The sequence below is a fragment of the Chrysemys picta genome, chromosome 2 (assembly GCF_011386835.1).
Source record: "Chrysemys picta bellii isolate R12L10 chromosome 2, ASM1138683v2, whole genome shotgun sequence".
NCBI classification, from domain to species: Eukaryota; Metazoa; Chordata; order Testudines; family Emydidae; genus Chrysemys; species Chrysemys picta.
The window spans coordinates 164,152,109-164,178,361 of NC_088792.1; the positions used below are offsets into that span (position 1 = coordinate 164,152,109).

Sequence of the window (26,253 nt, forward strand, 5' to 3'; positions counted from 1 at the left end):
TCCACTGGCTTCTTCCAATACCTTTTTCCAGTGACAGGTGCACTGCTGGAGTAGCTATTCCTATTCATGAGCAAAGTAAGATGATCTGCATAGAGTTTGTCTTGGGTCCCGTCCTAAAGCTAAAACTAGGAGCAGATTAAATTTTTATATAGCTCTGGAAGGCACAGCAGTGCTTTTCTAGGACTGAGCTGAAGAAACTTTAATATCTGCAGGCAAACAATGGCTCTTGTTCATAATTTACCTGCTGCTGTCTGCCCTGTTCTTAATTCCATTTTGTAATAGCAGAGGATTTGGCTTCTAGACTGCAATTTAATACTTGCATAAAAGTGACACAAGTATCCGGCCATTAAGTCAGTTTTACTTTGAGAAAACAGAGCATGTATTATTAGATGCTAATCAATTAAAGAGAGGGACCGTCAGGTTTACAAATGAATTGTGTTCAAAGGGAAACTGTTCTGTCTGGAGAAGCAGAAATCTCAATTATCTGGTGAAAGTCATTTCTTTAACTGGCTTTATGAGCAGGAGTTGCCCATAGCCTTTCCAGAAGTGTCTCGATGGCCATTAAACATGCACAGCAGGAGTTGAATGTACATTAGGAAGTTGCTCAGGAGAAGCCTGAAGTAGGAGAGGTTGATTATAGACAAAGAAAACCCACCTACTGCCTCATCTTAAAGAGGGGAGAGGGCTCTGGAAATAGCCAGCAGCTTTCAAGCAGCCAAGCAAGGCACTCAGACTCCAGAGCTTGTGAAAATCATGCCAGTTGTACTCATTTAGATGCCCCTATTGAATCAATTACCAACCTGCGTATTGTCACCATTGTGAGTGGAGCCAAGGGAGCACTGAAGGAAAAACCGTTTATGAATATTTATTCACATAAAAAAAGCCAGTTCCCCCCTAGTGAGATCCTCTCGCATTTGCCTCCACTGAACATTCGCAAGCTTGAGTCCGACTAGAGTGAAATCACAGTTCAAACTCAAACACGGGGATATCTGCAGAAAGTGAACACAAAATTTTACAAGCAGATATACCACCGGCAAATCCACATGAGTAGGTGTGCTGGTGAGGGATGCCAGCAATCCGATCAGGAACAGAAACAATAGCACCTAGCAAATTCCCAATTGTCAACTGGGAATATCCACAATGACCCACATGCAAAAATCATTTTGGAGGACGGCTGTTTGGGAATTTCACGTTCTGCCCAAGAAGGTGAAATTCACTCATCAGTCAGTTTGTTCTGGATTATTCACTCAGCCCTGCGTGAGAGACTCAAGTTACAAGAAACGCCCTCTGCTCCTCTTGGGACAAAATTAGGGGTCCCTTCCCCCAGCCAAAGGGAGGAAGAAAAACAATTTATAAATATCCCTCTGAAAAGCTTATTTAGTAGTTGGGGCTTATATTTCACCTGACCAAGAGAACAAAACTACTACAGGAGGGCTTCCCTCTCCCAGCCAGAGTCCCTGTCCCTGCCCTAAAGAGTGACAATCTGAGTAGACTGGCCACGCAGAGGTGCGACAGAAAGGAAGTGCTAGTGCCACTCTCCCAGTTTGAGAGAGACAGAACGGAGGCACAGATATCAAGTGACTTGCCCCAGGTCACTCAGGACGAAGGGGAATCCAGCCCTTCTCGCCCCCGTCTGATACTTTAATGACAAGACCATTTTTATCTCTGAAGTCTGGTTTCTGGCCCACACAACAGGTCAGTGATGACACTGATACAGAACCTCGCAATCAAGGACACTGTGTCCGTAAGGCCCTGTTCTTCCAGACACCCACGTCTAAGCCTAGGTCCCCCACTAACCGGGCCCACTTTGGAACACATGCTGGCTGTCAGCCAGCAGCCCAGCACTTGCTCTGCTGAGCAGACTGCATCAGCTGCTTTCCCTAGCTCTACTCTGTACAGTACTTGGCCTGGATTGCAGGGTCCATTTGTAAGTCAGCCTCTTAACCCGGCCTTGGAGCATGGGATTTCAGCTTGGTGCCTCAGTGTGAAGCTGATAAATAGGAGGCTGTTTTTATTGATGCATATTCTAGTTAGAAAAGTTTTAGATGTCTTGGTGTTCATATTTCAATTGAGATTTATATCCCGGAGAACAATGCACTGTTATACGAGCGCTCCACTCTCCCGGCCAAGGCAGCTAATTCTCAGCAACATTTTTTCTTAGCTATTTTCTGGCTCCCAACTTTGACTCATTGTCTATTGTTGCACATCTGTCAAGCGTAACAAGGGGAGCTGTGTTGATGCTTACCCAGTTCAAGGGAGTTCCATTATGCAGTGAAATTTCAGTGCTTCGTTCAGGCTTTGTCTCTTAACCCTTGCACTGCTGTTCATGTGCACAAGGCATACATGATGTGAGCCGGAGCAAGAGAAGAGGAAGGAGACGCTGGGTCTCACTTTAGAGGCTGCCTCAGGAGAAAGGTGGGTGTCATACAGCCACCAGGTTCACACCTGAAACCTTGCAGAAAAATCTAGTTCATTCATTGAGCTAAAATGGCAGAGTCCTCGGCCAGCTGCCCCGTCTCGCCCAATCATTCCAACTCCCCATGCTGTCTCCAGTGCACCTAATCCGACCTGTGTAATCAACCTGAAGTCGCTGTAAATGCTCAGCTCACACATGCTCCTTGCCTAAAGCCTGGCTTCTTCTCTGGGAAACCACTAAACACACCAGAGAGAGCAGCGCTGACGCAGCTCTGGCCCACAGTCTGTAAGGTGCTCAGCATCCTCCCAGGATCAGGCCCCACCTACTCAGGGTAAAGGGAAAACTTTTCTTAAAGGACCCCAGCAAATAAATTCAGTCACTACTGCCCCTCACCAGCAGATGCCCAGAGCACAAACCCACACAAAGCTGCCACACTCGGTTCAGGTATCAGGCATCTTTCCTGAATGATGAGTGTTTATTACTAAGAAATGCGACGTATTTTCAGTTCAATTTCACTGAACAACTGGATTTTTTTTTCAAAAAAGAGAAATAGAATCTTTGTTTCCAGTGTTCTTTTTTGCTTTTGTTTTTTTCCTTTTCTGTCTTCCTCTCCTCCTCGCCTCCCCCACCCCATTCTGTTCACTGGGAAAGGGGGGAAAAGCAGCAGGGAGGGGATAAAAACAGAGAGCCAAAAATGTTTTGGTTCTCTTTTTTCCATTGGAAAAAATCAAATTAAACAGCTCTCCACGCAATGTTTGTTTGGGTGGACAAGCTGCTCTTTGTTTAAGAAACATTCCAACCACATGCCCAGCTCTCGTGACTGTCAGTGTAATTACTTGGATTGTGGTAGCACCCAGAGGCCGCAGTCTGGGGATCAAGGTCCCGCTGTGCTAGGCGCCGTGTGATCATGTAACAAAGGCAGCCCTCACCAGTGTCGAACATTTGTCATCAATACCACACAGACATGATGGGTTTGGCACTTTCAAAACTCAGAAGAAGATGCAGTACCTGTATTTTGGCTATACTGGGCCTCATTGCATCAACTACCCTGTTCTGCCCTCTCAGCCATGGATTGAGAGCTAGCAGAGTTCCTGTAGCCAGGACACATCTCCAAGCTCCTCCTGGCGCTAGCTGGAAGTACCTGTTTACTGACTGCCCCAGCTGTCATACTAAGGGCTTGTCTACACAAACACACCCCTGAGCACAGCAAGTTTCAGCGCTGTAAAGCACAAGTGCTGGGAGCAACGCCCCTCGCGGAGGTGGATTTTTTTAGAGCACTGGGAGATCTCTCCCCCAGCGCTCTGCCACGACTACACAATTAACGTAGCCAGTGTAGACTAGCCCTCCAAGACAGAAGTCCCAGCTAATGAAAGCTATTAGCTCAACCGCTGGTTGCTGTGCTGCACCCAACTTTAGGTCAAAAAGGGCAGAAAAAAAAGATTTAGAACAAATGTTTCCCCCAAACTTTGAAAAATGTTAGCTATTCTACAAGCGGGTTGCAAAACAAAAGGGTTTCTTCAAAAATTGGCAAAAATTTTCAAATTTTTGTCTTTGTGACATTTTTTGCCCAGCTCTAGTATTCGATTTCTTTAAAATCGAAAGTACTTTTGAGTCACACTGCAAGACAGCACCATGGTAATCATCTAACAAGGAAAGAGGGGGCCAGGAGCACAGAGCCACGGGGCCACATTCGCAGCTGGTATAAATTGGTGCAACTCCATTGTTGTGAAAGGAGATCCCACCATCTGTACCCACTCCAAATGTGACCCAGGGTAAGCTCTCCCTGTGCCAGCAATATCCTCTGTGCTCCAGCCATGCCTGCTGGGGACCTGGCCAGACTTGTGTTCAATATTTGATTAAAGAACAATTTCCCCCCCCCCTCCCAGTTTGAGTAACAAGTTGGTTTCTGAGGCCACGGGGGAATTGTTTAATATAATTTATGGGCATAGTTAGTAGAATTATTATTGCAGACTTTCCTTGCACACGCTGTCTCCTTGGCACTTCTCGGAAGGAGTTTGTCACTGTTGGTAAAGGGCAGACTCCAACAGATGTGTTTGTAAGCTGCAAAGGTTTGTTTTCCTGATCTGTGCAAGTTCCTTGTCCCCACTGTGCTGCCCCTTCCCCTGGGTCACACTGTTGTGCTGATCCTAGGAGCTGCAGAGCACCCTCCCACCTCCTTGGACCTCAACAGGGACTGGTCTGAGGAAGGTTTCACAGAATGGTTTCAAGGTGAGGAGGATTGGGCCCTGCCACGGCCCCCATGGGGAAAGTGCATCCCTGGGTTTGTTTGAGGAAGAGGTTTCTGTTCCCCTCGAGCCATTCATAGACTCATAGACTTTAAGGTCAGAAGGGACCATTATGATCATCTGGTCTGACCCCCTGCATGCTGCAGGCCATAAAACCGTCCCTGCCCCTTCCCTGGACTCTGCTGTTGAAGTCCCCAATCCTGTTTTTAGTGACTTCCATCGGCAGAGACCCTCCTGCTAGAGATCCCTGCCCCATGCTGCGGAGGAAGGCGAAAAACCTCCAGAGGCTCAGCCAATCTGCCCTGGAGGAAAATTCCTTCCCAACCCCAAATGTGGCGATCAGTAAGACCCCGAGCATATAGGCAAGAGTCTCCAGCCCGACCCCGTTAGCCATTATACTATTTACCCACCATTGCTTGGCTTTCCTTGACTACTATGCTTTACCATTAAACCATTCCCTCCATAAACTTATCTAACTTTATCTTAAAACCAGACAGGTCCGTCGCCCCCACCGTTTCCCTCGGTAGGCCGTTCCAATATTTCACCCCTCTGACGGTCAGAAACCTTCGTCTAATTTCAAGTCTGAACTTCCCCACGGCCAGTTTGTATCCATTCGTTCTGGTATCCACGTTAGTACTAAGCTGGAATAATTCTTCTCCCTCCCTTGTATTAATCCCTCTAATATATTTAAAGATAGCAATCATATCCCCTCTCAGCCTTCGCTTTGTCAGACTAAACAACCCAAGCTCCTCTAGTCTCCTTTCGTACGACAGCTTTTCCATTCCTCTGATCATCCTAGTGGCCCTTCTCTGCACCCGTTCCAGTTTGAGTTCATCTTTTTTAAACATGGGAGACCAGAACTGCACACAGTACTCCAAATGAGGTCTCACCAGCGCCTTGTACAACGGAAGCAGGACCTCCTTATCCCTACTAGATATACCTCGCCTAATGCATCCCAAGACAGCATTGGCTTTTTTCACCGCCACGTCACATTGTCGACTCATAGTCATCCTGCGGTCTACAAGAACCCCTAGGTCCTTCTCCTCTTCCTCGAAGTCCCATGCCGTAATGGCGTGACATGAATCACTATTAGTCATAACAGAGACCCCAGCTCAGATCAGGGCCCTGGTGTGCTGGCACCGATCCCACCTGCAGCGAGAGACCTTCCCTATCCCAGAGAGCTCAGTCTAAATGGACACAGGGTGGTTTCATACAGAGGGAGCTGCAGTGAGGCAATAGCAGGGGCCAGGGTTTCATGAGAGCTCAGCACCCATGTGTGTTTCTTTTGAAAGGTCTGTCCCAGCCATGCCAGGAGTTAACATGCAGCTCTTGAGTCACTGGCCAGCACCTTCCTCCAGACAGTCCTGCTTCCCTAGGGGCTAACGGTGCTTTACCTTCAGGAAAGGTGAGCTAATAGCTGGCAAATGCTGCCTTTGCCCAGGGACTCTGCAGCAGAAAACTCATGCAGGAACAGTGCCTTTTTGGCAGGACTTGGAGGTCATCTATAACCTCAGCGCGGTCAGCTTTCCCCCCCTCCAGTCATGAGAAGTGAGTGTCGCTTCCTCTCAAATGCTGAGCCATTGAGCAGATTAGCTTGCCAGCCCTGGCTAATGGGAGGCAGGCGAGACTCCTGTCAGGCTCCACTGTCACTGCCAGGGTCCCACCCCATGAAGGATGAGGGGATTTGGCTGGCTATCCATGGAGGAACAACATTGGCCTTGGGCTGAGTCCAAAGTGTTCTTTGGCGGCGGGAGAGAAAGAAAAACATTGCTGTCGCCCAAGCTGCAAATATAGGTCCAGGTTTTCTGGAGAGACTGTATTTCAGTCAGAGAAAATAAAGCTCCAGCAGCTCCTTCCTCCTGCAGCAACACGGCCCCGCTGTGAGCTCACTGCTGACTTTGGCACAGGGGAAGGTGCCCGCTAATCAGAGAGGGATTCATCTCCCAGGTTTGCAAAGAACGATTCTGAAATTTGTCCAGAGCACTCAGCTGGTAACGTGCAGTGAATGAGATGCCCAACCCACTGCCTCTCCCACTCTCCTCCCATTGCCTTGGCAGAAAGAAAAATGAATGGGAGGGGGCTGTTAACCTGTTCTCTTCCCTCTGCAGGGTAGGGGCCTCTGGCTCCTTTCGGAGCTTCCTTTTCCTGCTGCTCCCTGGGATCTGAGGCTGAGACTCTCAACTCTAAACTAAGCACTCAGTCCTACAAGGAGAGCCGTGTGGACAGGCCCCTGCATCCATACAAGGTCCCATTGAATTCCAGGATGCAGGGGTCCATCAGCACCATGCTCTTAGTCCTACAGCCTGTGCCTGCTCTCGCTGGAGTCAGCCCGGAGTGCTGCACACAGCTTCGGCAGGACTGGGCCCTGACTTTGAAACCTCTGGCAACCCTTTTGAAATAAGCCACTCCCTAGGGAGCTGTGCGGGAGCCCTGTAGGAAGGGATTCCCAGCAGTAATGAGACCACCTGAGAAACTCTTGCCACCTATTGGGAAAAGGCAGCTGCCATTTGCTATAGCAGATCAGAGAGAGAGCAGCGGATTTTGCATGGGTCCCCCACTGGTGAGAGTCCTTTCAGCTCAGTTCTTGCTAGCAGTGGGTTTGACTTACACTACCCTCCATCACCCCAGGCCCCCCTGCAAGTCTCTGCAATACCAGAGATGAGTTTGCTCAACAGGCTGCTGTAACTCAGAGGAGCTGGGGGTGAGGGAGGGGGCTGTCTAGTCTATAATAAGCAGTTTTGCAAACAGGGAATTATATACAAACAATAAGACTTAAATAGCCAGGGAAATTGTAACAGAAGTTAAGAGCCAAGACATTCCAGGCCAAGTAATTTTTGTTTTCCTAAGGGCCCAGTCCGCATCAGCCAACTTTTAATGTCCTGTCTAATTCAAACAGGACTCTTATCACTTATGATAGATGGCTTTGGAGGGCTGGGATTTCATCATTTTGACTTAAGACAACGGAAAATTTCCTCACCCCACTCCCCTCTCTGATTTGCATTCATCAAATTCTAGATATTTGTGGGCCCCAACCTAGACTCCCTAATGGAGCTGATCATCATCATTATGAGATGCTAACGGAGTGCAACTGAATGATGTCACAGGGCTTGGACTACAACAATATTGCCATTTATAGTGTAAGCCTGTGTTACTTTTATTAGTGACCAACCACAGGAGTTCAGTTATTCCAACAATGGTTGTTTTACAGCCAGTAAGAAGGATCCAGGAAAACGTTTCCCTGTCTTTAAATGATTGCATCAAGCTGGCTGAAAACACAGCATTTGAAGTCCAAATAACATGAAGCTGAATGTTATCTGTCATAAATTGTTAGCTTTGACCAACATGGTTGGTGAGGTGCTGGCTGGAGTGAGGACAGCGCATGGAGTACTGTAGTTTAGGCAGCCTAACTAAACTAATTCTCTTCCAGGGGGAAGGGAGGGAGGGAGAGAGACTGCTGCAATCTACTACTTGAAAAGAACAACACAGACAAATCACAGAGCTTTTCTTAAGCCTCTTATTTGTATATCATGGCAGCATTAAGTGTAATTAGAGGCTGTATAATCAGCAAGAATAAAGAAATATGTAGTAACTGATGCCATATTTTATAAATATTCTAACTGTTTAAGAAACTGAAAATGTTTTCAAAAGAAAGATGTTAGCATAATGATTATAAAGCCTTAAATGTGAGTGAGCTGCTTTCTGAGGCTGGGTTTAGCCTCAATCTCAGGAACATAAATAGAGTTAATTACTTTATATGTGAGCGGGATGTTTGCACATTCCAGAAGAGTGTGCTTTTTCCAATGTGCCAATTCTAACACATTCCACCCTGTGCAATTTCTTCTTTTATGCACAGCACCTCTCTCTCTCTCTCACACACACACACACACACACACACACACACACTACAGTGCTTGTAGTGGTGAGCCTTGGAAATTGATTGAGACATCAACTGCCTACCCATATGTTAACTGGATATTCAAGTGCAAATGGGGCTTTTCTGAATTCACCCTGCCAGGGAGACTGCATTGATGTGCAAATCGCAGGCAGCACAGAGAAGGAATTGCAGCAGCAGCTCGGATCTGTACAAATGGTTAATTCAGGATTCCATTTTCTAATCAAGAAGCCCTTGCCATAAGGAGAGTGTAGAGGGCTTATTACTGAAAATGAGCCTTGTTATACTGGACGAGATTCAGGGCCAGCTCCAGGGTTTTGGCCGCCCCAAGCAGCCAAACAAAAACAAAAAACAAAAAACAAAACAAAAAAAGCTGCGATCACAATCGCAATCTGCAGCGGCAATTCGGCGGAAAGTCCTTCGCTCCAAGCAGGAGTGAGGGACCGTCCGCCGAATTGCCGCTGAACAGCTGGACGTGCCGCCCCTCTCCAGAGTGGCCGCCCCAAGCACTTGCTTGGTAAGCTGGTGCCTGGAGCTGGCCCTGACGAGATTCACCCCGAACAGAGGGGCCAGCCAGCACAAGGCTGATGGGATGGGCCTGCGGCCTTCAGGGGGAATTCAGCAGTGCCTCAGCCACTAGAAATCCCTGGTTACTGCATTGTGGGCAATGTAATCTCCTCTGTGCATGGCTGAGCTCTGTGGGGCAGGTACTGTCTTTTGCTAGGTCTGTGCACCACCTAATACAGTGGGGCTAGAAGCTGCTACTGCAATATAAATCACAATAATAGCGCTCTGCATTATCCCATGTCGTCAACACTCTGACCTGTGCTCTGCTCTTCATTACACCAGTATAAATCCAATCTGACTGCTGCGAAGTTCCTCCAGTGTAGGTGGCAGCAAAGTTCATCTGTCAGCCAGGGCTGGTGCTCTGACAACTCCGACTGACCCTTTGCTGTGAAGTGTTAGCGAGACAAGGCAGGTGAGGTAATACCTTCTACTGGACTAACGTCTGTTGATGAGAGTTGGTCCAATAAGAGATATTACCTCACCCACCTTGTCCCGCTAATATCTTGGGACTGACATGCCTACAGTGACACTGCACACAACAATGTGAAGTGCATTAAGCAGTTAGAGCAGCTCAGATTCTGTACTGACTTTATCCTTCCAGCTCAACCGCTCACAATCGAGCTGGGGTTGCATGAGTGGTGAGTCCATGACATGGCTGGGAAGGAATATTCCTCCCTGAGGGCCATTAGACAACACCCTGACACCCACAGCTCATCTGCTGTATGATTCAGGTGCGAGTTATATATGAAGGGGAATAAAATACAACCTGACTCTAAAGAGACTTTGTTGTTCTCAAAGGTAACACCACCACAGATTTTGTTCCACGGGATACAGAAACATGGCTAATTTGTAAGCCTTGGTAAAGATAACCAAAATGTAACAGTATGGATGTGTACTCAGTTCTACAGAGCGGGACACAACTTACTTGGAAAGTCATGACTGTGTAGATAGATTTGCAGAGATGCCCTCTTGCTGGGATCTCTGAGCCCAACCAGCCCTGGGCTTTCTGGTTTCTATGGTCAGTTGGTAGTAGGGTGACCAGATGTCCCGATTTTATAGGGACAGTCCTGATTTTTGGGTCTTTTTCTTATATAGGCTCCTATTGCCCCCATCCCGACTTTTCACATTTGCTGTCTGGTCACCCTAGTTGGTAGCTGGCATCCTCACTATCTCATTGCTTTTAATCATCTCCTCCAAGAAAACAAACCCTTCATCCTTTAGCCAGGCAGATCAGTTAATTAGAGTTGTCTACACATTTCCTACAGTGAGGCGAAGAGTGCCTCTCCAGACAGAATGGAGTGCTCGGGGTACCACACCCTGAGCCCTAGTACCTAATAAAAGCAGGGCATTTAATGCCCGCTACAGCCACAGACGATGTGCATACTGACTCTGCTACCCTCTGCCCCTGGCACAGCGGCACCAAGCCCACATGCTTTCTGCCATAAGCAGCTTGCAGGGAGGAGGCCTGGGAGGAAGGTGACCCTCTCCAGAAACACCCGGTCACAGAGGGAACCTTTTACAGTGACAACCTGATTAGCAAAGGGGACCCCCTGTAGCAGCAGGGGAAGGGAGGCAAGGATCACGCACTCTGCAGACGGGCATGGGACAAGGGGCAGCCGTCCCTGTTAGAGAACCTCCCGCTTGTTGATCTGTAGCCACTAGGGACTCTCACACTCGCTAGGCCACTCCATTTTCTCTAGAGCAGAACAAACAACAGCCAGAGCCAGACAACTAAAGGGGGAGGGGGGAGACACACCCCTATCAGCACAGAACCAAGAGCCAGGGGCACAGCCTGCAGGTCCCACCAGCCACCACATCTGCTGTCCCTTCAACTCAAATACCACCCCACCGACGGCTCCTTTACTGGCTCACAGGGTTCTCGCCTCAGCCCCCCCAGTCTAACTGACAGCCCACAAGGAATAACATGAAACAGCCTCACCTGAGTCTTTTCCACCCTGGTTTGTCCCGGTTGTGCCACAGACTTGTGCTCATCTGACCCTGAGGAGAGAGAGACCCCCAGGTCCTTCACTTCTTGGTGTCTGCTTAGCTAGTGAGACCTTTCCACAGTCCTTGCCAGCTGAGGCTTAGCACCAAAGCCCAACTGTGCTGGAGCCCCTTGCCTCAAGCAGCTTCCTTCTGGCAGCCTTCTCTGGCTGTCCCTGCCTGAGCCCCGCTGCAGTGAGCGTTATCACTCCAGCCCAAAGAGAGCTGGCCAGGCTCCCCCTGCCTAGGGCCCTGTTTGTGCTATATTACCTTCTCAGCTGCTTTCCCCAGCTCATCAGCTCAGTTCATCAGCCACAGGTGCATCCCCTTTCAGGCTAAGCTGGCAGCCCTGATGAGCTGGTCACTGCACCCCTCCTACAGGGACCATGCCCCCTGTGACAGGGTGTCACCTGCGCTCATGGGATGTTCCCCTGCCCAGGATAGGGAGATCAGAGAGGTGCAGGGCCATGCTGCACCCATGGGCTGGAGAAGGTAGGGTGTCATTGGTCCCCATATGTCTGGGGTCAGTCAAGCCCTGCAACCATGTCGCTGCATTTCACACCACAACTTCCATTAAAGAGTTTGCATTCATTGGAAGTTGCTGTAAGTCGCTTTGCTCCTTGTAGATGAAATAACCTTGCCCTAATACACAGCTTTCCTGTGCCTTCCTCCTGAGTTATCACGTGTCTTCCCCACCATCGGGGAGCTGCTGAGAGCAGCCCGGTGCACACTAATTGCTTTGGCATGTGGGAAGCAGAAAAACAGCCAGGCTTTGCATTGAATTAAACAATTATTTTACTCTTCTTGGAACCTCTCTCCAGCCTGAGCGCCTTCACAATAGCCTAATCCTTTCTGCAGATATGTGCTAGGGAGCCTTGGCTGCATGTTGTCAGCTGTCCTGCAGTGACTCAGGAGCATGAGTGCCAACCTCAGGGCAGACTTAAGACCCAAGGCACAAAACCCAAATTGGCTGTGAGTTATATACTTAGGGCTGGTCTACACTTGGGGGGGGGAATCGATCCAAGATACCCAACTTCAGCTACGTGAATAGCGTAGCTGAAGTCGAAGTATCTTGGATCGAATTACCTGGGGTCCACATGGCGCGGGATCGACGGCCGCGGCTCCCCCGTCGACTGCGCTACCGCCACTCGCTCTGGTGGAGTTCCGGAGTCGACGGTGCGCGCATTCGGGGATCCCGGACAAATTGATTGCTACCCGCCGGTACGGCGGGTAGTGAAGACGTACCCTTTGATTTCACCAACCAGTTATCTGGCACTGTAACAGCCTTGGCACTGTAACAGCCTAAACCTGGCGTCAGAGACAGTCCCCTTGGGTACTCCAATCTGTCCCACTGCCCAGGGGCGCCTGCCTTTGTGATAGATGGCCCCTCAGGGCAGGTCTTCACTACGGGGGGGGGGGGGGGGGGTCGATTTAAGATACGCAAATTCAGCTATGCGAATAGCGTAGCTGAATTCGACGTATCGCAGCCGACTTACGCCGCTGTAAGGACGGTGGCAAAATCGACCTCCGCGGCTTCCCGTCGACAGCGCTTACTCCCACCTCCGCTGGTGGAGTAAGAGCGTCGATTCAGGGATCGATTGTCGCGTTCCAACGAGATGCGATAATTCGATCCCCGAGAGGTCGCTTTCTACCTGCCGATTCAGGCGGGTAGTGTAGACCTAGCCTCACACCCAGGATCACAGCAATGCAGGTCACTCCCAGTCCCAAAGGACCAGTCATTTGCCCCAGGTCAGTTGCACCTCAGAGCTCACACCAAAGTCAATGCTTGTAGCCAGTCCTGTAATAAACAATATAAAGATTTATTGCATAGGAAAAGGAAACGAGAGTTATTTACAAGGTTGAAGTGGGTAAACATAGATACACAATGAGTTTCAAAAGGTAATAAAAGCTTCTATAATAAGCAAGCTCTATACGTCCTTTGGATCTAACCCAGGCTAACCACTGGGAATCTTTTGCTTATGCCTAGTAATCCTTGCCCCTCAGAGTCCAAGCAGCATAAATATCCACTTCCTTCTTGTTAGGGGTTTTTATTCCCTTCCCTCCTTCTGCTCTGAGCAGCAAACACAGTTAATGGGAGGAATTCACTTGCACATCCCCTCTTCATGGGTGGGGAAGAGAAAACAGCAAAGTCTTTTGTCCTTTTTAAAGTTCCACACTAGTCGGTCTGATGTCCATGAGCGGGACATGACACCTTCTGTTGGAGACCAGCATTTCATACTCGTTAATCCCTCTCCTGCCCAGTGATTTACACAGCTACCAAGGCTCACAATACAAATGCTCAGAGATTACCGTACAATTTGGGATACAGATGCTACAAGGGAGATCAATGCAGGCAGCCACTCACCAGCATTCGATAAAGTCTAAATACTAAACACATTCTTATAATCCTAACACCTATCGTAACAATACCAACGCGCAGGTGAGCCAGACTCGCTCCACCGATGGATTTGTCAGTGTGCGGTGGAGACATGGGGACCTAACATGAGCTGGCACCTGGTCTGCCAGCGTCACATGTGTCCCATGTGTGATGTCTGGTGTTCTTCAGAACAGAGCCATGCCCCTCTTCCTTGAGGCCTGACCCAAAGCCCAGCAGGAGTACCAGCTGTATGATGGCAGCATGGGGTCTAGGAGCCTGGTGCATCACACTCACCTCTTTGCATGTTAAAATCGCTCCTTTCTTTGCCTGTCCTTTTAACACCGATGTTTCATCTGGCGCCATCCAAAGCCTCTGCCCAAGAGACCTGCAAAGCAGCCAATGCAGGGCCGCCCAGAGGATTCGGGGGCCTGGGGCAAAGCAATTTCGGGGCCACTTCCATAAAAAAAAGCTGCAATACTATAGAATACAATATTCTCGTGGGGGCCCCTGTGGAGCCTGGGGCAAACTGCCCCACTTGCCCCCCCCCCCAGGGCGGCCCTGAGCCAATGGGGTACGCTAGCCATCACACCCCTTTTCCTGAAGCTACAAGCTGAGGACAAGGCTGAATCTGCCCATTTGTGCAGCACGGCCGGAGGCATCAAATGGTGAAACTCTGCTTGGTCGAAGTCTCCCTGCAGGTCAGAATTGTGTAATAATGTTCAATCGTGGTGATAGGTTTTATGAACGCGCCTTGTGGTGAGATCACAGGACACGTACAATGGATTAGATTTGTGATCTGCAGGATTTGGAGGCTGGGTTTAAATAATCGTTGTTACAAATGGCACTGCCTCAAGTATATTGTACTTTAAGACACTGGGCACGTCCCTCTTTGGCTTTAGGGGATGCGTCACAGCCAGTGTGTGCCAGCATGCACCAGGGAGAATGTGACCTATTGGAGCCCCTCCCCCCAACCATTTTGGAATGGTCTAATTGCTCTCCTACACTGCAGTCCCAATGCACCTTCAATCTGAGCATATCCAAGCACAGGCCCCAACGTAGCTTTCCTGAGGGTTTTCAGCCCCTGTTGCTCTCAAGGACTCACCAGTCACTTTGGCTAAGAGTGAAGCTGCCGAGGCTGAAGGGCCAGCTGAGCATGTCCAGCCCAGTGTTGCAAAATGAAGGGGGTATCTGAGTCGGAACAGGGGGAGGGAGGAGTGCAGCTATCTCCCTTTCATCACATGGTTGTCAGTCACACTTGGCTTATTGAAGAGACAGCTCAGAGGTGACTTGATCACAGTCCATAAATACCTACATGAGGAGAAGATTTCTGAGAGCAGGGAGCCCTGTAGTTTAGCTGACAAAGAGAGAAGGAGATCCAATGGCTGGAAGTTAAAGCCTGACATAAGGCGCAGATTTTTAAGTGAGGGTAATTCACCATTGAAACGACTTCCTTAGGGATGTGCTGGACTCTCCATCACTTGAAACATTTACATCACAACTGGCTGTGTGTCTATGAGAGATGCTGTCGCTCAGCCGGGAGTATTGGGTGTGGTGCAGAAATCACAGGGTGACATTCTAGGGTCTGTGTTCTGCAGGAGCTCAGACTAGATGATCAGCATGGTCCCTTCTGGTCTTACACTCCATGGCTCTCTGAACCACCTTGCAATGTGCCATGGAGGTAAAGCATCAGGGCACTTACACCTTCTTCTAACATCAGCCCAGAACTCACAGATCATTTAGGGCAGCCACCCTATTTAGCACAGATAGTGTCGGTTTTACAATGTGGGCACCTATTGTCTAGCATGTTGGAGAGGCTGCAGATATGCGCAGTGATCATCTGCAGGGAAGGGGAAGAGGAAGCCCTTTAGAGAGAGAATTGCTGCTGAATGAGAAATATTTCAGCTGGAATTATCCCTCCAAATGAATTCTTCAGGAAATACATTCTGTTCTATAAAGCACAAATGCCAAACATATTAATGTAAAGACTGTACCCAGTTAGTTAACGGAGGTGTGAGTGTGTGCACCCACACGACCCAAAGGAACTCTAAAAGCAGTAGTGGTTCCAGCAAAAACTTCCCCAAATCTGCCTTCTACCCTAGAGGGTTTGAAGTCAAATTCTCTGTCTATTCAGCTTAGCTCAGGGGGCTTTATAGCCCTACCAATAATGGGATGAAACTGAGACAAGGGGAATTTAGACAGAGCTGTAAATATAAGAAAAAGCTATTTGACGATGAGACTGTGGACGAGTCTCCAGAAGGACATGGTCAACGTTCCATTCCCCAATTACATTTGAAGCCTGATTGAGAAAAACACTTTCAAGCATCCTGCACTTACACCTTACCGCAGGCCTCTCAGAGTCCCAGGAAATACACTCTAAGGACCAGTCCTGCACTGGCTGCTGCTGGAGGGACTCATCCCTGTCCCTAAATGGGCTCTTTCGCTCCTAACTGCAGCAACACCTTCTTTGTGTTCTCCCCAAGCTATACTACTTTGATTTTTCAGACATGAATGCAAAATGCTCTGGTGCAATCAGACAATGAAAAGCAGAAGCACATCCCCTGGCAGGAGGTCACGGGACACAGTGCACAGAGCCAGAGACACAGCCAGTCATTTCTTGTCAGAATCTGATCTCCCTAGACAGCGTCTCAGCTCCACTGATGTTCAGTCCTGAAATGGGCCCATTGTTTCAATCCTCTTTCTACAGAAAAATTCTTGGCATAAGCCGTCCCACACTCTCGCATGCATCTTCTAATTCTAACTAAAACTGTCTGAACAGAGGCCAAAATTATTCAAAACTAACCTCTTGTGCATCGCATGAGTCTTGTACATATATTGCACTGTGCTGGCACTCCACCTTCCCCAGCAAGAGCGTGGTTTTGTCCTGGGCTGGAGCTCCAGAGGGAGATAAAAAGAATTAAACAGATTTAGAATTAGAAGGAAGAAGGTCTGTCAGACTTAACCACCGAGTCATGACTGAGGCTCCTTGCTACAGAAATACAGGGAAGAGGTTTGCTCTACAGGAACAGCTGATGATGCAGTAGATTGAGTTGAAGGGCAAAGATACCACAGCCACCCCTGCTGCCAGATCATACTCCATGTCTCCAGCCAGTTCTGAACGGGGCCAGACAAGCGCTCTGGTTGCCAGTTGCCAGTGAAGCTGCAATTTGGGAAGGACACCATTGAATTTGGCTCCCTGCCTGAGCTGAACACTGCCCCATTGCTCATCTGTTTGACTTTTCACCCATGTTATGGGCTTGAACTTGAAACCATCTGTTTTCCTTCAGCTTGGATCCAGCTTTCACTTGGAGAGCGGAGGCCTTTTCAGCCATGGCCCCTGGGCCCAGGTTGGGACGGCTGCTTCACTCACTGCTCCATGGAACCCTCTGCAAAATAAACCCCAAGTCTGGACACAACAATATCTGGTGGTGCCCGTCTTGAAGGCAGATTTAAAGCCCAGCGGGGAAAATCTTTAGCAAAAGAGACAGAGGAAAGGGAGCCCAGTAGGTGGCTTAAGATGGAGGGGATGGATAGGAAGCTAATTAAGTTAGCCCAGAATGAGGAGTAGCATAAAATCAATGAAGGAGATGGTGCTGGGATTACATGGGCCGGATTCCTAGAGCAAGACCTGGAAGGACTCAGTTGCTAGATATGTACCTACTACCCTGGTGCTAAATCTCTGCTGAGATTGCACTAAAGTGGAACAAACTCTCCAATTAAATATCACTCAAAAGACCATTGGTCTTTAGGATATTTGCTGCAGCGCCCCAAAGATGGCAGTGCTGCTGTGTTACAGCTCCAAGCCTGCATGCGGGAGAGGCTGAGGAAGAAACCGCCTCTAACCAGAACTGTAGGAAAAAGCCACATTCAGCCTGAGCCATCAGGGCCTTCGGACCACAGTTCCCCTCTTGTAATATTTGTTTTAACCTGTCAGTGTGTTTTCTCCTTCCCAAATCAATGGGGTCTGGATTCAATCACCACAGCGCAACTGAGTGTGTTTGGTTTGAGGTTTTTTCAGAGAATGGAAACAGCTTCACCGAACTGGTCAGCTGGTTCCTCCATTTAGTCTCCTTCAGATGGTTTTGTTTCATTTCAGACATGTTATTAGCTGGCATGTTAGTGTAAACATACATGATAAAAGGAGCTAGTGTTGGCCAAATAGGGCCCGTTTCCCCCCGGAGCTTACCTAATTACACCAAGGAGGCACGGAGAGACAAGAAGACGGGTACCAGGTCCTTTATTTGTCAGTCAGCTGAGAGGGTGCTCCTCGGCTCATGCCAGAAGAGACACACCTTACATGGGCAACATAGGCCCTTTTTATAACCAGTAACAAACAATTCAGTTCTCATCCTTTTTACGTCATTATGCTGACCAATAGATAATAGGTTACACAGAATACATATATTATTTTGGGGACGGGGGATACAAGAGACATCTATTGCGGATACATTTATCATGTTGAAGGGAGAACAAGGTACATCCCTTGACCCTTTGCACTAAATACCTTGGGGATATATGGGAAAGCGGCTACAAACTAACTATTTCTCTCTGTTCCCTCCTTATCTCTATTATTTCTGCTAATATGAGTGAAACTACAGCCATCTGCCAAAAACGCTGACCAATACATTTCTGCTTCAGCCTACTTCAGAGCATGTAAGCAGTTAGCATAGAAGTAGGTGAGAGTTCCCAAGATGGAGTCACTGTGGTTCACAGATAGGCCCAGAGCAAAAGAGTTTCATCGACACTTTGGCTTTCCACTCTCCCGAGTTACCTGGTAGCTATGCCTAGTGGATCCCAACACTAGCACCACACAGCAGCTCTTCTATGCTGTGTACTCAGCACTTAGAAGCCTGGCAGTGTAGCGCGAGCGGGCAGCATGTGAGTAAGATTTATTGAAAGCTGTGTATTTTTCATTCAAAGTTACAGTAAAGTTTCCACCTGGTAAATCAAGGGCCCAGTTCCCCCTTAATACAAACTACAGATCCTTAGTACTGCCCATGAGAAGCCAGTGGCACCAGTACCAAACCCACAGGCTGACACTGTCCCAGCCTACAGAAATAGCCCCCTCTGGGGGCCCCCAAGTCATCACTTAACACTGAAGTGGAGTGAGGCCTGGTCACAAATGGAGGGTGTAAGAGCACGAAGCACAAGGAAGGAGTTTTGCACCAATGTGTGAGGAGCCCGTTAACATCACCCAGCCAAATCCCATAGGGTAGAAATGTCAGTACTGGGGGTTAGACAGACAAGATGGGCGAGGGAACACCTTTTATTGGACCAGCTTCTGTTGGTGGGAGAGACAAGCTTTCGAGCTTACACAGAGCTCTTCTTCAGGTCTGGTTTAATAAAGTGCAGGTGCCCTCTCTGAAACCTATGGAAATCAACTAAGTAACAGAGCTTGAGCTTCTGCAACATTAAAAGTGCTTCAGGAGGGACAGAAGAAATCCTTCTGAATGGTGAGATTTCATAGATTCATAGATTCTAGGACTGGAAGGGACCTCGAGAGGTCATCGAGTCCAGTCCCCTGCCCGCATGGCAGGACCAAATACTGTCTAGACCATCCCTGATAGACATTTATCTAACCTACTCTTAAATATCTCCAGAGCTGGAGATTCCATAACCTCTTAGGCAATTTATTCCAGTGTTTAACCACCCTGACAGTTAGGAACTTTTTCCTAATGTCCAACCTAGACCATTCCATTCCATTTCCATTCCTTGGACCAAATGCAGACCTCGTGTGAGCGGGTGCAATGCAGTGGACATTAGTGGAGGTGAGAATTGGACTCATTCCACTTGTGTTTTACACCAGAGAACTAAGGAGGTTGGAGATATGGAGTCTTCAATGTGAGAGCTTCATGTCAGAGAACTCAAAGGGACATTAAGGACAGACCCACCCCAGTCCCAGCCATGATCACTGACACACCTGCACATTTCCCTTGACTGCATGCTGCTATGCAAACATGGAACCATCTCTTAGTCAGGGATTATCATATACACCCGGGATCAGATCTCTGGGGAGCACATGCAGTACTTATTGGGAACACGGCCATGAATCATAGAATCATAGAAGATGAGGGTTGGAAGAGACCTCAGGAGGTCATAGACTGGTTCCCAAAACTCAGTAGGTTTGTCAGATTCAGCACAGATACAGCTCTCCTCCAGAAAGGAAGAATGGGCCAAGGACCAATCGGTAACAGGAGTTGAGTGACCAGAGAGGGATGACAGCATAGGTGCTGAAAATAGATTGAAATTGCTGCAATTTAAGCCCATTGCTTCTTGTCCTATCCTCAGAGGTTAATGAGAACAATTTTTCTCCCTCCTCTTTGTAACAGCCTTTTATGTACTTGAAAACTGTTATCATGTCCCTTCTCAGGCTTCTCTTCTCCAGACTAAACAAACCCAATTTTTTCAATCTTCCCTTCTAGGTCATGTTTTCTAGATCTTGACTCATTTTTGTTGTTGTTCTCTGGACTTTCTCCAATTTGTCCACATCTCTCCTGTATTGTGCTGTATTGTGCATCCTGTGACTGCAGAAAGAGGAAGGGCTGGATTCAGAGCTGTGGGGCTAGCCTCGGCTCCTTTTGGGCTTGCAGGTATGTGGGGAGGGTCATTCGGTGGGTGAGCGCGTGGCACCAGCTTCGTTATGTAGAGAACTTTGCCCCTCAGCTTGATGTTTTGCTGTAAGGGTGGCAGAGAAAAGGAGGCCACAGGGGCAGCAGATCTCCAGAGAGCTTGGGAAAGGGGGTGTTGAAGAGGAGTGGGCTAACCATTGTCAAGGGCTTATCAAGCGGCTAATCGCTGCCTCAGCTCCTGGAGAGCTGTTTTCTCAGAGAGGTTCTCAGCAGGGCATTCCTGGCTCCTCTCTCCTCTCCGTACTTGCTCCACAGCCCATTCCCTTCCTTCACCATGAGATGGCACCAGTATCCCACCGCTGCTGATGGGGACATGGAGATGGTGGCAGACAACGTCTGAAGTGGAAAGCACAGTCCAGCTCTTTCCCCGGAGTGCTTCGGTGTACATGCTGTTGCTGAAATGCCTGGAGTTCTGGTTCTCTGCTGCTACCACCCCAGTGGGCACCTGGAATCCTGTTCAGTGAAATGAACATCCCTCCTACACACAGCGAGGAGCAACATTCGCAGATCTCAGTTTCAACCACTCTCAGGCTGATTTTCTTTGGCCCCTGTGGTCCTGTTGAGATGAGATGCTCCAAAGCATGCACAGGACCCACTAGCTCTGCCCTCACATCTCATGCCAAATGCTTACAGTCCAGGAGGTGAGTGTGCAGCCACAGAATACCATGCTGATAAATGCGGTAGTGGGAGCAGAGGATACGGGCCTTGAGCATCACTGGCAGCAACAGAAACAGCAGCTGAGGCATCTTCTGGGGAACATCAACGATTGTGGCAGAGCTGCCGTGTTCACATGTGCAAGGAAAGGACACTCCGTCTATGTTAGCACAACCACCATGGCCCATTAGCGAGAGCTCTCCAAGCAGGAGCTTCTTACAGCATAGCGCTCACATCATTAGCCAGCTTGTTGTGCCTTCCCCGCTGAAGTGTCCAGGGATCAGGACCTGCACACAGGGCCAGCAGGAGAATTTGCAGAGGTGCAAGACTAGAGCACACTGATGAGAAAGCAGCACACCCTTTCTTTGTGCCTAAAATAACACATTTCTATCAGCCATGCTGGGCAGCTGGAGTGACCGATTAGAGATCTGAATTGCTTGGAAGGACACTGCTGCACTGGAATAACTGCCAAGTGCCAGATGAGTTAATATAACTGTAATGCAATATAGTTCTAGGCTTGAAACACTAGCAAAACCCTCACTGCAAGATAACGATTGCAATGCCCTAGCAATGCTAAGCTTGGGCAGCAAACACACATTTCCCTCTGCAGAGAGAACAAGCGCCACATAGGACCCAAGACCAAAAACTGGAATGGAGAGCACTCAGCCCAGAGATTTCCGTTGACACAGGCCTTGTCTACACTACGAGAGTAGTTCGATTTTACTTGCATCGAATTTTTGTAATCGATATTGCAAAGTCGAACGTGTGTGTCCACACTAAGGACAGTAATTCGACTTTGTGCGTCCACACTAACGGTGATAGCGTCGACATTCGAAGCGGTGCACTGTGGTCAGCTATCCCACAGTTCCCGCAGTCCCCTCTGCCCATTGGAATTCTGGGTGTAGCCGGCAATGCCTTCTGGGTAACAAAATGAGTCGAGGGTGCTTTTGGGAAACTGTCGTCATCCGTCCATCACTCCCGCCCTCCCTCCCTGAAAGCGCCGGCGGGAAAACAGTTCGCGCGCTTTTCCAGTCATTGACAGCGCGGACGCCACTGTACTCCGAGCATGGAGCCCGCTGCGACCATCGCTGCAGTTGTGGCCGCTCTCAACGTCTCGCAGCTTATCATAAAGGTTTCCCTGAGGCAGATGCAGAAAAGTCAGGCAAGGAGGCTACGGCACCGCGGTGATGTCCTGAAGTCTGAGAGTAGCACAGACCTGTCAGAAAGCAGGCGACCCAGCGCCGAGGACATCACAGTGGCAATGGGTCATGTTGATGCCGTGGAACGGCGATTCTGGGCACGGGAAACAAGCACTGAGTGGTGGGACCGCATAGTACTGCAGGTCTGGGATGAATCCCAGTGGCTGCGAAACTTTCGCATGCGGAAGGGAACTTTCCTGGAACTTTGTGAGTTGCTGTCCCCTGCCCTGAAGCGCAGTGACACCCGGTTGCGAGCTGCACTGAGTGTACAGAAGCGAGTGGCCATAGCCCTGTGGAAGCTTGCAACGCCAGACAGCTACCGGTCAGTCGCGAACCAGTTTGGGGTGGGCAAATCTACCGTGGGGGTTGTTGTGATGCAAGTAGCGAAGGCAATCGTTGATGTACTGCTGCCAAAGGTAGTGACCCTGGGAAACGTGGAGGCGATCATAGATGGCTTCGCAGCGATGGGATTCCCAAACTGCGGTGGGGCCATAGATGGAACTCACATCCCTATCCTGGCACCGGACCACCAGGCCACCCAGTACATTAACCGAAAGGGATACTTTTCCATGGTGCTGCAAGCACTGGTGGACCACAGGGGACGTTTTACCAACATCTACGTGGGATGGCCGGGCAAGGTTCATGACGCTCGTGTTTTCAGGAACTCTGGTCTGTTTAGACGGCTGCAACAAGGTATTTACTTCCCGGACCACAAAATAACTGTTGGGGATGTGGAGATGCCTATAGTCATCCTCGGGGACCCAGCCTACCCGCTAATGCCCTGGCTCATGAAGCCCTATACTGGCGCCCTGGACACTGAAAAAGAACTCTTCAACTACCGGCTGAGCAAGTGCAGAATGGTGGTGGAGTGTGCTTTTGGCCGTCTCAAGGGGAGATGGAGAAGCTTACTGACTCGCTGTGATCTCAGCGAAACCAATATCCCCATTGTTATAGCAGCTTGCTGTGTGCTCCACAATCTCTGTGAGAGCAAGGGGGAGACCTTTATGGCGGGGTGGGAGGTTGAGGAAAATAGCCTGGCTGGTGATTACTCACAGCCAGACAGCCGGGCGATTAGAAGAGACCAGCGGGAAGCGCTGTGCATCCGGGAGGCTTTGAAAGCAAAGTTCCTGAGTGAGCAGGGTAACCTGTGATTTTATAGTTTGTGTACTGAGAAGCTAAACCTGCCCCCGTTTCTTTACCCAGGTAATGTTGACTATCCTATCCAGTTACATACCCCCTTCACCCCCCCTCCAACACACGTGTCGAAATAAAAATAGTTCTACTTTGTTAAAGCACACCGTTTTCTTTAATACTGTTTTAGCGGGAATTTTTTAAAACTGGGACGCAGACTGTGGTGCGGGGCGGGTCTAGTGTTGTGATGCGAATGCAGCTTCTAAACTCAAGGATTGACAGGCTCCGCTGCGGTGGGATGCTTGTTTCAACGGAGCCTGTCACCCCTCCTGATCGGGACTGTGTGTATGGGAGGTCTATTTGACTTTGTGGCAGGGGGAGGACGGTTACAGATCCCATGCTGTGTGGCTCTGTGATCCTGTCTAAGGACCGGCGCTTAAGATCTGTAACTGCCCTCCCCCGCCACAAAGTCACAGAGCAACCCACCCCCCCCAACATTACATCAAAACAACCTCCCAGACTAACCGGGGCAACTAGTCACTGCATCACTGCACTGTGTATGTGCCCTGCTGCTGTGCCTGCCCCCGACTATGTACCCTGCCAAAGGAGACTGTCCTGTCCAATTTCCAACCCCCTTTCCCCTCCTCCTCCAAAAGAACATGATTGAAACAGTAGTTAACAGAAACGAATTTTTTATTATCAACTACACATGGCATTGGGAGGTGAAACTTGGACGTGGGCTTGTGTCAGGCGGGAAGGAAAGAACTTTTCAAATTTTGGGAAATGAGAGCCTTCTGCTACTAGAGCTCTCTGCAGGGGTGGAGTGAGAGTTAGCAGGGACTCTGCCGCCTCTCCTTCTTTGCACTTTGGGTGAGGTGGGTATGGGACTTGGTGGCGGGGGAGGGCGGTTAGAGATGGACTGCAGCGGGGCTCTGTCCTCCTGCCTCCGTTCCTGCAGAACATCCACAAGGCGCCGGAGTGTGTCCGTTTGCTCCCTCAGTAGTCCAAGCAGCGTTAGAGTCGCCTGCTGGTCTTCCTGCCGCCACCTCTCCTCCCGATCCATGTTGGCTTGGTGCATTCGGGTCAAGTTCTCCCGCCACTGGGTCTGCTGTGCTGCCTGGGCTTGGGAAGAGGCCATAAGCTCAGAGAACATGTCCTCCCGTGTCCTCTTCTTCCTACGCCTAATCCGCGCTAGCCTCTGGGAGTGTGATTCCAGGCTAGGTTGTGAGACAGTCGCAGACGGGGCTGTGGAAATGGGAAAAAGGGAGTGAATTCCTCTGAAAGATAAATGTAGTTGTGAACAAAGAACATAGTCTTTCTCTGTGAACAAGACCATGCACAGCACCTTTCACATGCGCACTCAGCACAAGGTCGAATTCTCGGCCTTCGCATTCTGTGCCTGGGGTCTTGAACAGCACATTTGAGAAGCGAGGCAGCACAACGGAATTTCTGTTGCAGGCAGACATGGTAAGCCGTACACTTGTGGCAGTTTAAAACTTTTATATTACCACTGGCCTCATTTCACATTTAAATCAATGTCAGTCCCTGCTGCCAGCAATCCGGCAAGCGGGAACTCTGCCCCTGTCCCACCCCCTCGCGGCTGTCCCCGGGAACGATCCCTTTCGGCTGCCCCTCTCCCGCCTCCACCGCGTGGCTGCAAACCAGCGGTGACAGTTCTGTAAAGGAACGGGAAAGCAGTCCCAACACTAACATTCCCCTACCTAATTAAAAGCAGGTCACCATGGCCGACATCACCCTGATGAGGATCTCCGAGAGCGACAAAGAGAGAATGCTCCGGGAAAGCCTCCAAAGACCAGGGCCGTATGCCGCCCTGCTGTGCAGAGCAATGATCCCCGAGTACCTGATAATCTCGTGGCGCGGCAACGTGTCGTACTTCGGAGGACCCAATAAGGCCGCTCTCCCCAAGAACCTCATGCAACGGCTTTCAAGTTACCTCCAGGAGAGCTTCATCGAGATGTCCCAGGAGGATTACTGCTCTATCCCCGCACATATAGACCGCATTTTACTGTAGCTGCAGTAGCAGGGAATACACAGTAGAGCGGCTTGTGCAGGACAATCACTGAAAACCGGACATTGCTAGATTTCTTTTCAAAACTTGCACTGCCCCTTACTAAACCGTTAAGCGCCTAGGGCACACTAATCATGAACAACCCATTCTTTTAATTGTTAATATTCCTGTTTTGTTAAAAATAAATGTTTAGATGTTTACAACACTTACTGGCTGATCCTTCACCAGATTCTGTGTCCGGGGTAATGGCTGGGGACGCTTCGTAGGGGATCTCTGTAAGGGTGATGAAGAGATCCTGGCTGTCGGGGAAATCAGCGTTGTGAGAGCTGCCAACTGCCTCGCCCTCCTCATCTCCTTCCTCATCTTCCCCGTCCCCTAACATGTCTGAGGAACCGGCCGTGGACAGTATCCCATCCTCAGAGTCCACGGTCACTGGTGGGGTAGTGGTGGCGGCAGCACCGAGGATGGAATGCAGTGCCTCGTAGAAACGGGATGTCTGGGGATGGGATCCGGAGCGTCCGTTTGCCTCTTTGGTCTTCTGGTAGCCTTGTCTCAGCTCCTTGATTTTCACGCGGCACTGCGTTGCATCCCGGCTGTATCCTCTCTCTGCCATGTCTTTAGAGATCTTCTCGTAGATCTTTGCATTCCTTCTTTTGGATCGCAGCTCGGAAAGCACGGACTCATCGCCCCACACAGCGATGAGATCCAAGACTTCACGATCAGTCCATGCTGGGGCTCTCTTTCTATTCACAGACTGCATGGCCATCACTGCTGGAGAGCTCTGCATCGTTGCCAGTGCTGCTGTGCTCGCCACGATGTCCAGACAGGAAATGAGATTCAAACTGGCCAGACAGGAAAAGGAATTCAAATTCAAATTTTCCCGGGGCTTTTCCTGTGTGGCTGGTCAGAGCATCCGAGCTCGCACTGCTGTCCAGAGCGTCAACAGAGTGGTGCACTGTGGGATAGCTCCCGGAGCTATTAGCGTCGATTTCCATCCACACCTAGCCTAATTCGACATGGCCATGTCGAATTTAGCGCTACTCCCCTCGTCGGGGAGGAGTACAGAAGTCGAATTAAAGAGACCTCTATGTCGAACTAAATAGCATCGCAGTGTGGACGGGTGCAGGGTTAAT

General features: G+C 49.4%; 2 protein-coding genes across 4 annotated transcripts in view; both read right to left on the reverse strand.

The window, feature by feature from the left end:
• The window catches only part of ZMAT4 (zinc finger matrin-type 4), a 200,688-nt gene extending 189,324 nt beyond the window's left edge, over nucleotides 1-11,364 (reverse strand). For all 3 annotated transcript variants that reach the window (XM_065584740.1, XM_065584733.1, XM_065584736.1), the window contains exon 1: nucleotides 11,061-11,364. The gene's annotated coding sequence lies outside the window, so the exon portion shown is untranslated. The remainder of the gene's footprint in view (nucleotides 1-11,060) is intronic.
• A 12,402-nt stretch (nucleotides 11,365-23,766) lies between these two features.
• On the reverse strand, nucleotides 23,767-26,053 carry LOC135981578 (uncharacterized). The gene is made up of 2 exons (XM_065584723.1): nucleotides 25,331-26,053; nucleotides 23,767-24,336 (listed from the first exon to the last, which is right to left on the reverse strand). The coding sequence occupies exons 1-2, from the start codon at nucleotides 25,905-25,907 to the stop codon at nucleotides 23,861-23,863; spliced, it is 1,053 nt and encodes a 350-aa protein (XP_065440795.1). The 5' UTR covers nucleotides 25,908-26,053; the 3' UTR covers nucleotides 23,767-23,860.
• Between the last annotated feature and the right edge of the window lie 200 nt (nucleotides 26,054-26,253).